The sequence below is a fragment of the Dicentrarchus labrax genome, unplaced genomic scaffold (assembly GCF_905237075.1).
Source record: "Dicentrarchus labrax unplaced genomic scaffold, dlabrax2021, whole genome shotgun sequence".
NCBI classification, from domain to species: Eukaryota; Metazoa; Chordata; class Actinopteri; family Moronidae; genus Dicentrarchus; species Dicentrarchus labrax.
In genome coordinates, this window is record NW_026136710.1 from 18,561,111 (window position 1) to 18,573,193 (window position 12,083).

Sequence of the window (12,083 nt, forward strand, 5' to 3'; positions counted from 1 at the left end):
ATCTTCAGATATGTTTCCAAATACATATCTCTTTTTATTTTACTTAATTTAAGATGAATTTAGTCTAAAATGTTTGAAATTAATCTAAATGAATGTGTTAAATGTGACAGCATTTGACACCAAACAGGGGCGGCAAAGCATATTAAGATAGGCCCAGTCTGTGTGCATTATGTTTCTCATAAACTAAAAACACACAAAGATACCAGACTGCAGCCTAAACACACAGTTAATACTGACATTATTATTTAGAAAGCTGAAATGTTATATTAGAAAGTAAAACACTTTAGCCTTTATACATTAATGAATAATAAGTTAACAAAATCATACAAAATCTCTATTCACTGTGGGAAGTGTGTTGGAAAAACTGAAGAAGATGAGTTCTGGAGACCTTGATGGCTTACACAGCAGGGTTTACTCGGGCTCGATCGAGGAGAATATGGTTCAGCAGTACAAGTCTAACACAGGGTAGAGCCAACCCAATTCTAAAGGTTATCATCTGTCAGGGGATTTTTATTTATTTGTGTATGTATTTATTTACCTGGGACAATGCACATTAATCAACATTGCGGTTTATACTCATTGTAAATGTGTGGGTTAGCTCATTTTCATCTGTAGTCCCTCGGCAGGTTATAACAAATTAGTGCCCAATGTCATCAGCACAGTGCTTCAACAAGTACTACAAAAACAATACAACATAATTTAATACATAAGTACATTACAGAAGTGACAGAGATATGTAAAAACAGTGAGATTATGTAATGCCAGTGCCAGAGATGAGATGGTAAGGTTACTAATGGCTGCAAGTTTGGTTTGCCTTAAGCCATGACAAGTTGATGTTTAAAAGTTAGTTAATTAGTGCACTCTCTTAGTTAAGTGGGTAGACTTTTCCAGTAGTGGGTGGCTGTAACTGAGAACACTGTTGGCCCAGACTTGCTCTGTCTGTGCTAGCTGCCCTTGTTGCCCTACCGCTGTTATCCTTCTGCTTTGTGAACTGGCTCAGTGGGGGAGGGGCAAGCCAATGTGCAACCTTAAAATTGAGGCACACATCTGCAAAATGTTTAAAACTATCAAAATTAAATAAGATGTACTTTTGTACTATATGACAATGGTGATAATTGTTAACCCCACAAGGACCGCATCCCAAATATGATCACAATTTACACTGGTAAATATGCGCGGAGATCTAATTGGGGAATGATTCAAACAAGGTCTAAGCTTACCTAAGTCGCCCTGAATCACCAGAGATGCCACCAAAAGCCCTACTTCTACTTCTCGGAGAGACAGCTAGTCTGACCCTGGGCGATATCTCTGATCTCATTCTTCAGGGAAAACATGGTTCAACTGGACTCTCATCACTGCAGCTATGCAGTGAGGCATAAGGGACCCAGAATACTAACTAACTAACTAGCTGCTAGTGGACCTGGATGCCTACCATTTTGACATAGAAAGGACAACGCTATCATCCCCTTACACTTGTGTGGGACCCTCCATCTTAGAGGATGTATAAGGACAATGATTCCTTCACAGGAAAAAAACAAAACATAGCTATAACCTTAAAAAACACATAAAATGCTACAGCCATGGTTCTGGCAGGCACTGCTATCTGTTCCCCCTCAGAAGAGATTTGATCTCATGTGGTAAGCTGTACACATCTGTTTACCTGGCTCTCTTTTCTTAGTAGAGCATGACCAATCAGAGCCAGAGGGTTTCTAAGATTTCATATCTCGAAGAAGTTATATCTTGGAGATTTAAAGAACTTGTAGCACAGAAATACAGAGGTATACATACATGTAATTATCACAAAGGTAAATCTGTTCCTAACAACTTTCAAGTCTTAAATCAGTTGTTTCCACTTTTGTTAAAGTATGAAGGGCAGAGGATGGTGTTTGTGTGTAAAATACTGTTTTTATCAAACCTACAGTGTCTCTATATCACCAACAAAAGTTTGCCTCCATCTTTCACAAATTGTATCCCTGGTTAATCCTCTGCTAAATATGAGTATAGAATTTTGATGGCCTGATTTAAATTGAATCTTAAATTAAAACTGCAATATTAAAACCGAGATTAAGTGAAAGTACACCGCACTGATTTAGCATTGCACTCCTGTAACACTGTCAGGCTCTGGTAGTAGGTAGTATAAAAAGTATAGAAATCAATGCAGTTGAACCAGAGATACTGTTGTTTTTATTCCACTCAGTCTTCTGCCCTTAAGGCAGTTTATCAGATTTCAAACATTTACCTCTTGAGCCACAACAGGATTATACAACTTTTTGCACGTATGCAGTAATATTCCCCAGGACCCGTCAACAGACTTTGATGTATAAAATCTGCACAGTTCCCCTTTAACCTTTAATTTGTTTACATTGTGTTATTACACTTTTTTGCAACTAAACAGTAAAACCTAGATTTTAAGTTGATTCAATTACAATGCTTGTTGGTAAAACCAAGTGTATTGCATTTCAGCCACCGGAACAGTGCTCTTAGAGAAGGACAAGATTGGTAGTCGTACCTCAAAGCAATCTGGAGCACACTGCTTTTCTTTTATTGTGTGCAACGAGCAATGCTTCAACGCAATTTGCATCTGATAAAGATGTGATTGCAGCCAATAAATATCAATTAAAGAACAGGCTCCGTGCGCCAGTGTCCCTCTGGGCTCAAATACTCACCTACTCACCGACTGTGAGTAGTTAACTGAAGTTAGACTCAAATGTCCAAATTAAATGTCAACTAAAATGGGCTTGCAAATGCACAAAACAGCACAACCTAAATTATTATATAATTTCTTGAAATATATCTTTCCTCCAATTACCTCACCTATGGTCACGTTCCAATGGCAACCTTTCTGAAATCTCATAAAAGTGCGGCCTCCCCCCCGAGAGCAGAGTGGATTCTGGCAGACCCAACAGTCGGCTGTCGTCCTCCTTGGCGGTGCGACAACTTGATATTTCATTTGAATGCACGGTGCTCTGAGCACTGATGCAAAGGCTATTACCCAGAGTGCCCAAGTGGGTTGGCCAACAGTGCTAAGGCTGCACGCTGGGGCACTTCAAAGAAATGAAAAGTGTGCAGGAAAACAAAATATATCTACTATTTCTTATTAAATGGTCTACTGTACCACAGGTCATACACATTAAAAGGAAGGGTTTCTTTTGTGGCAGCTTTTCGAGGTTATAGACAGAAATGCACAATATTTTAGATATGGATTTATTGTATACATGCTACATTTCTTTTTAGTTTTACTTCAGACATTGTGTACATACTCTACTAACTTGGTTGTGTATATGCCCCATTCCAACCTCTCACCCCCTTTTCTTCTCTTTGCCACTTCTTTAAAAAAATATATAAAATATACATGGTGCATTCTGAGAGAAATACTGGGAGGCTGTATCAAATATGATATTATGTCTTTGTACTCAAAGCTTCAGATATGGACTTATTTTCTCCAACCCAACCTCCTGCCGTCTTTCCCCTCCCCAACTGTCTTCCTCTCTGACACAGGAGCCAAGGGTTTTTAAAGTGTGTGATGTGTGATCGAGCTTAGGCAAGCAAAATTCTAGGGCACTACAGCATGTGTGATATATTACATTATTGAGTGTGTTCACTCAGATTTAAGGCACATAAAATTAAAAATACTTTCAGGGCACAGAAGTATGTGACATATTACCAGTCACAGGGCCCATCATGCACCCGTGATTAATTGGACACACTGGCATTACAATATTGAAATGAAGTACCTTTTACACACTTAAAACCCATTATTTTACGGCCATTAATTTGAAAATTGGAGTCAGCTATAATTTCAACCCACAGCAAAAGCATGAAGCAGTATAAAACAGCTGATTTATGATAAAAGCTTATTTTACTACTACTGGAGCTGCACACACATGCAGAGACAGGAGGAGCAGCCAGTCCGAAGTACACACTATACTGTACAACGGGAATAAGATATATGGAAAAATAGAGCATGCCTGGTTAATGTCACACCAGTAATGGCAAAATACAGCTTAAATGGAGCAGCATCCATTCCAAATTTAAATGAAATGAGCAGTCAATTTTGTTAGCTCAGTTATTCTGTCTGGATTTGTGAGGGATATAGTAACTGAGGTCTAGTGAGTCCATGACCTACTCAAGCATAACAGTGAAAGAGGGGAATGAAGACAGACAGATTGCTCCAGCTTTGCCTGCTGGCCCCTATACAGAAAAAAGAGAGAGCCCTGAATTATTACCACTTGAAGATCTAATGCCATGATTAGGTGTATTGATTTGCTAAGTCTAAGCATTAACATTCCAGATCAATGAGATTAGCAACATACGGTATTTAGATTTGTCTACGAGAGAAACTGCCTGCAACGTACGTCAACTTCTCACTGTAAGTGCAGAGCAGCCTTGCTGGTCACCATGTATATTGATTGATGTGTTTATCATTCTCATTTATACCATGGCCACTGTGAATGCTCAGTTCTGATTGTGGATTAACGTTTACCACACAGTGTAACCAGGCACCTATGACTGAAATGATTGCATTTCTAAATCAGTGCGGGTAGGTAAACAGCAACTGTGAGGTTTAGCTAAAGAGTTTTGAGCTATTTGTTAAACTAATAAAATAAAAATAGAAAAATAGCTTGTCAGTGAAAACAACGCAGATTCAAACCCCTAACCCTAACCCTAACCCTTCCAAGCTGGCATTATCCATATGTAATTTAGTTTTTTTAACTATAAAGTCAGACAGATTTTCTCAATAGAGCTTGCTTCTGATTGGAAGTCAGGTTAACCAACTGGGTTAATTGATTGATTGACGATGTTGAATTAACCGATTCATTGTTCACTCTCTAAACTGTAAAAGAAGTTATGTTATGTTTATTAACTCTAAATATTCAGTTTACAATGATATATGACACAAAAACGAAGCAAATCCTCACATCTGAGAAGCTGGAACTAGAGCAGCTGGCATTTAAATATAATAAATAATTAGTTAAGAACTGATTAATTGTTTATCTAAATGACCTACTATTTTTCTGTTTACTAATTAATAAATAAACTAATTGTTCTGACAGGCTTTTATGTGAAGCTACCCAACATATCTTAAACAAACATCATAAACAGTTCCCATAGAAATCACTGCCTGTTACATCTTATTTTTAATCCACTTGCCCAAGTTGTACAATATAATTTGCAAAGAGGGAACCCTTAAAAAGGCAAACTGGTTAGTTTGAATGTCAACATTTTTACACCAGCAGGTTTTGTGTGGCCATGAAAGCTGCCCGCTGTGCTAAAAGTCAGCTTTAATGAGAAGTGTTGGATGGAAGTCCACTTGGAAAAGTGACTTTTTAGAAGAGCTTCAGCCAAAGCTTTCTGGTCTGCTGCCTACAGCTCTCTCTCAGCCATAGTGCCGCCTGATATTTCACTGACTTTGAGCCTTATGAATAAACCAGTAATCATACATCTGTGTTACATTTGTGTAGCCTAATATAAAAAAAAAAACATCATATCACTTTTTAGAGTAGAAAAAATAAAAATACGCACTGTTTAAAAATTGAAAATGAAAGCCTGAAATCTCTGGTACTTAAGAGATGTCAGGGCAAAAGTTGAATCCGCACACTGCTTTACTGTATATTCCCATTAAAACTTTAACTGTGTATTGCAGCAATGTTTTGATCAGACATTATGTTTATGTTTGTGCCTGATGAAGATCCATTAAAGAGAGAAAAACTGCAGCAGTAGATAATTAAAGTTATAAACCAGATTTATTTTTGCCTCTATATCTGCTTTTGTATCCAGCTATTGTGCTCATTATCTTTCTTAGACATGTGCAGCTGCTTAATTCCCCTAGAACATGATTAAAAGCACAATGCAAATGATTCGATATTTAAGAATTATCATATATATGTATATATTTATGAATGACGTGTAAGAAATCTGACTGGAGTGAGGTCAGATTTTTAGTTCTTATTTTATTTTTAATAATCAGCTTACAAAGGAACAAACACATTTTCCTTTTTAATAAAATATAGATTTTTTTTTTACACCAAACTGTCTGCCTCAGGCAGTCTGCTTCATAGAGGAGTGGACTGCATGAGGCAGACAGTTTGCTTTCTCTAATAGTTGCACCCAATAAATCAACCACATCACTAAAAGTCTTCAACCTTGACACCCACAGCGCTTAGCATCCAGACTCAGCCTGTCAAAGTGACAGCTGAAACTCTTCACAGGCCCTTACTGTGGTATCGCACACATCAGGAACTTTACCAACACTGGCTTTGGTGTGGCCCTCCACACACACACAGAAGCATGCATGCAAGTTATTGCTTTAAAAATCTGTGCAGAGAGACAGAGAGCTGCATTGATCGATATGATTGCTGATGTCAAAAGATCAGCACGAACCAAGACGTTTAGGCTGGCCACTGTGAAGGCAAGGCTGCTGTAAAGGGAGAGGAGTTGTCATCATAGATGATGAGGGTGTGTGTGTGGTTCGCTGGTAATCAGTGAAGGTCAGAAGTGAACCTACTCAGGAGTGTGAAAGCAATGTTTATTTGAATTCAGATTCAGAGTTGATTTAATTACTCCTGCTGTGTATTCTGTAATCGCCTCATTTTGCCTTGAGGAAACAATTATACTGTTTGCTCATTATTTATTAGTTAAATTAGATGAACTTGAACATTGAATCCTTATATTCATCATTTTAACTGCACTGGTCCTGCGAACTATGCCATGGCATTCAGGTGAGGTCACTTTTTTTTTTTTAAAGTTAGTTTTTTCTGATCTTTGAGTTAAAGTAAGTGAGGTCTGCGCTTTGATGGAGATGGCAAGAATAGCATTCCGGTATCTTTGTTAAAGTGAATTAGATCATACATATATAGCATATATAATAGCCTAATTTCATGCATGATCCATGATGATGGAGATGCAGAAAAATAGAAATTAATGGCAAAAATATAATATTTTAAAAAACTATTCTCCACCTGGCTCCACTGTAGTTCGCACCCTGCTTTGGAGCCCCTATAAGGGATGTGGAGGAAAACATAGATGGGAGGAATAATAATAATAAAATGCAATTTTTTTGCATTCTTTTGTAAATCTGACATGAATTCTTCAGAATAAAAGCCCCATCTGCACAAATGGTAAATGAATAAAAACATACACTTGGCACAGCAACTGCACAGGTTATTTATCCAATATTCCTAATGATCTGAACCTTATTAACAATATAGATGTATACCAAAAATGCTACTGTTTTTGGTGCTTATTTTCCCAGGTGTCCAAGTGACTTGGAAGAAGATATAGCTTTTCTTCTTTCTATATTTTTCTCTATTTCCCTTCTGAGGCTTTATACTTTGAAGCCCCATAAGGGACATTACACATCAGAAAAATGAAAGCAATGGTCATTTGTTTAAAGGCCCTGAAAACCTCATTTCTAAATCAGCTTTTTATTATGAGCTATGGGCTGCTACATGAACTCAAATTTTTTTTCTGCCAAAATTAGAACAGGGTAGGTTACTTAAGATTTCTGTGTCTGTGTTTTTATCAAAGCCCTCTTACTGGTTTGAAGTAGGCGGGCTCTACTGGAAAAAGGTGAGGTCACATACTTCCATACATTAGATTTCAGCAACTATGGTTGTTTTTTTTTTTTTTACTTCAACTTTAACTGATTGATGGTTATTTAGTTATAAAGATCCAGTGTGCAACATTTAGGAGGATTTACAGTATTGGCAGACATTGAATATAATAATTTGTATCTTTTTATAAGTGTATATACAATAAGAAATCTTTTTTTTGGGAAAGGTTTTTTTTTTTGTAAAGGTTGACGTAGTGTGACATTGGTATAATGTGATTTTGGGAGATATTACAGTTACTTCCTTGTCTGTTACCAACAATCAGTGATGGTTTCTTTTAAACTTTACCAAGATCTATCCCCAACCCAAACTAAGTAGTTTTAGTTGCCTAAACCTTAACCTCAGAGGTGTTCATACGTTGTTTTGGAAGGCATGACAAATGATCTTTAGGCTAAAGGACTTCTTATATGAAAATCTAAAATATGAAAAAGCCAACATTATCAAATCTATAAAACCATGACAACCAAATGTAGGCTGTAGTGTGCTTCACTGACTTCCAAATTACACAATACATTATCATGTGCCTCTTGTTGCCGCTTCTTTTTTTTGTGCAAGCTCAGCTCCTAGCCAGACTTTGTTCTCAGTTTTGTGTTTCTGCCCATATTTCACTGCATGAGTTCAGTGTGCAGGACACATTGTTTGGGAGAAGTCTTTCACAGTTATTTTAGAATTTCAAAGAAAGAAAATACAACATAAAAAAGACGAGAAAGAACTTGGAAGACGTGTTGCCATTCAGGATTGTCCAGCAATCTGCACAACAACAGTGACAAAATAAGTAAAATGAATGACCTGGAGGTACAGTGAAAGAGTTCTGTGTGATATGCTGTGTTATGACGGTTTGATGGCATGAGTGGGTGAAGTGAATATTACTAAACTGCTGCAAAAAGTGCCAGATGGGGACTTTCAGTCAGGCTCAGACTGAGGAAACATGCCTCACACTGACAGAATAATCCTTATTGATGGCTTCAGCTTTTTTAGAAAGGTTACTATTTTTTCTTCTTTCTTCTTCTTTTTTTGTTTAAATATATGCAGAATTTTTCTTTAGCATGGCTCTCAAAGAAGCACAGTAAAAGCAACCGCAACATTCTGTAGCGTAGATAGACCTTTCTTTATCTTTCACTTAAAGGTATTTATTTATTATTATTTATTTATTTAATCTAATTAAAAACTATGTAGTTTGACAATGCTAATGAATTTATAGAGCTGGGAAACCAGCTCTATAAATTCTCCTCCTCGTCTACGACTCATGATGGTTCTAAAGCTGCAGGCAAAGTTAGTAGTTTTGTGCCAATGGCAAACCTGTGAATAGCACTGGATCTTCTAATTATCTTCACTATTATAAGCTTGACGAGGAATGGGAAAATTGTATCCACAGGTTACTTGTGTTTTTTTCCACTATATTCAGGTTTACCAGAAACGTGCTCCATGGACCAATTACCGTCTCTGTCTGCTCTTAGAAACTGACGGATTATTGAAAAAATTGAAGGTTATTTGAGTCTAATTTCCCTTTTGCTCTTGCCTAAGCACTTCTAGTACAGCAGTTGAGTGTGTTCAGTCAGACCGGAGCCCATCGTGTCCTTGTGTCGCTCACAATGACTCCTGAGTTATGTTTCCCTGCTCTTACTTTCAGTCTGCTGTTTTGATGTTGTGGGAGTTAGGCCTGAATATAAATTTCACAGCTTAGTCCACAAATAGGTGATTCAAATGTATCAGTGTTGGGCTTGTTAGACAAAACTCTTCCTTCTTACCTATTGTTCCCTTTAAAATATAATTACATTAATTGATGCTAGTTTTGAATCGATTATTCAATTTATTGGATTGGCAACCAACAGAAAAATGTGTTGTCACTAATTTTGATGAACATTCTGTATTTCCAGCTTCTCAAATGTAAAGGGTTGCTGCTTTTGAGTTGTTGGTTGGGAACAACAAGCAATTTGCAGGAAACTGATAGCAGTATTCACTTAGGCTAGTCATTGATGAGTAAAAAAAAAATCAATATTGAAAACTTGTTCTTTTGAACAGTTGTTGAAAAGTACCAGGCAATATAAACCCTTTCCTTCCCATTCAGTCTGCCCTTGTATGAGGAGAACCAGGCGGTGGCTGAAGATGGGATGGATGCTGTGAGAGAGCTTCAAGTCAGAAGTGTTGATATCCTAACAAATGCAACTACTTATTTTGGCCTCTAGTAATTGTGATGACATAATTAAAACTGTAATAGTACGTGCTCATTAGTTGCACTAAGCTGCTCATTACTTGGGAGAATGCCACAATTCTGCACAGATGTGTGGGCAGCATGCATCCCTGCAGCTTGCGTCAGCCCCTCAGTCAATTTTGGAATTAAAGAATAAGAGTGAAACCAAATCAGCAGCATAAATCCAACAAGTGAGAAATCAAGACAAACAAGATGAATCACAATGGCGCCGTTTAAAAACACTCCAAACGGCTCTCTGCGCCTGTATCACACATGCCCGGAGTGTGTGCGCCTGTGCTCGTGCCCGTTGTATGAATATTAGTCCTTCACTGAAATATCCAAGAACAAAAGTTGCACCGATAGAAAGGACTTGAAACATCGTGAGCCTTTCCATCGGAACAGCAGCAGACTTGCTTAAGAGTCAGCATCAATCGATCGCATGTTCAGGGACAATTCTGAACACCCACAGTCCCTTTGAACCCCCTCCTTCCACCCAAATCCCCCCCACCCCCATATAAAGACAGGCAAAATAAATAAATAAAAATTGACTGCGGAACGCAAATCTCCTTTAACACTGGAGAGACGTGTGGGTTTGGGAGGTTTTATGAGGCTGAGCGGTGAATTTAGCTTTGGAGCACCCACATGTCAGTAAAATGGAGGAGGTGATAGGCAGTGTGGGATGAGATTGTAGGTGCCCAGAGCTGTCAGGAGAAGAGGGGAGGTAGAAAAAAAAAAAAACAGGACGGAGTCTAAACATGTCAGAGCTCTGAAAGGAAGAACCGCGGGGGGAGCTGAGGAGGTGGGGGGGGGACACAGAATACAGACACATATCTGCAAATTTCCACCATTTAAGGTCAGATTGTAGTCAATAAACTTGTCGTTAATGCAGCCTCACCTGCCATATCATGTTTTTATTGAGCTTCAACTCATTGTGCAATGGCACCCAGAACCACGTCGACTAGACTAGATAATTTGGGCTACATCACTTCCACACCATAAAGGTGAGAGAATTATTGTCTCTCTCCTCCCCTTGATATTCAGAAGCACCAACACTCCCGCCTGCAGCATTTGTTTGTTGTTGTTGGGTTTTTTTTTTTTTTCAGATTCATGAATAGAGAAGGAAAACCTCTCAGTGCTGATCTTAAATGCAGAACATTTTAGGAAATACTTGCAACAAAAATCATAAGGCAAAAGTAGACTGACATACTGGAGGTGCCAGCTTGCTGCGCAGGAATAAGCCGCGAAAGCTTTTGGGAAATGTTCAGAACATCCACACACTCACAGATGCGCCAGAGGAGGAAAAACCCGAGCCATACTGTTCTTGCAAGGACCATAAGTGCGCTCAACTAACAATGGTGATGATCTGCAGACTCCTCGGCTCTTCATCCTTTGGCGGCAATCGCTTCAAAACGAGACAATCCTCCACCTACTTACCCATGGTGTCTCATCGGTCCGTTGCCTCCGTCCTCCGTGGCGCAATCCGCCGCACAGATCACGACTTCCTCCGTGCCTTTCCTTCCCAGTGCCTGGAGAGCCCCGGAGCTCTGTGCGCCTTTCACGCGAAGGGTGACTCACCTGCCTTCATTCTAAAAACTGTCTCTCGATTAGAAAAAGCTCTTAAAGTTTGCGCCCATGCTCCCTGGCGCAGCGCAACTTTCCAGACCAGTCACAAATAACCGTGCCATCAAGCCCCAAGTTGGAAGTCAAACGCCTGGCTCTACAGGGTTTTTTTTTTTTTTGGCACCTTATAAAAACACAGTCTTAGAAACAGGTGCTCGAGACAGAAACGGTCACACGTCGCAAAAGTTGTTGGGTAAAAACGAGCTGGATTGTTCCGCGGGGATCGGTCCAGTCACTGGCGGAGGCAGGTGTCCTCTGCGCAAACATCCAGTGGAGCGGCGGAGACGCCAGGCAGGGACCACAGGCAGGCACACGGACACTGTCAGGGCTCCTGTGCAGTGCATTGGCGAGCAGGTTCAGCGTGAGCGCGCCCGGCTGCGTGGGGGACGTGTGTGCAGGCGCGCGCGTGTGGGAGAAAGAAAAGGAGAGAGAGAGAGAGAGAGAGAGAGAGAGAGAGAGAGAGAGAGAAGATTCAGTGCGGTGTTTAACAACTGCGGGCAGATTTGGTCAAATGTGAGATTTGCTTTTGTTTTTTGTTGATCTGCTTTTTTCCATCTTCATCACCACCAACACAAACAAACCGATGCAGGAGCTGTCTCCACCTTTACCATCACGCTCTTCTGTCCATTATGCAGGTGTTGTGAAGGATATGCTGAGGGCTA

At 39.3% G+C, this 12,083-nt stretch overlaps 1 protein-coding gene across 5 annotated transcripts in view; it reads right to left on the bottom strand.

Moving 5' to 3' along the window:
- lrrtm4l1 (leucine rich repeat transmembrane neuronal 4 like 1) overlaps positions 1 to 11,799 on the bottom strand; it is a 47,193-nt gene extending 35,394 nt beyond the window's left edge. For all 5 annotated transcript variants that reach the window (XR_007886317.1, XR_007886318.1, XM_051413463.1 and 2 more), the window contains exon 1: positions 11,236 to 11,799. Coding sequence is in view for 3 of the 5 variants with exons in the window: in XM_051413463.1 (XP_051269423.1) it covers positions 11,236 to 11,239 (4 nt within the window). In the remaining 2 variants the exon portion in view is untranslated. The remainder of the gene's footprint in view (positions 1 to 11,235) is intronic.
- Positions 11,800 to 12,083: the final 284 nt, after the last annotated feature.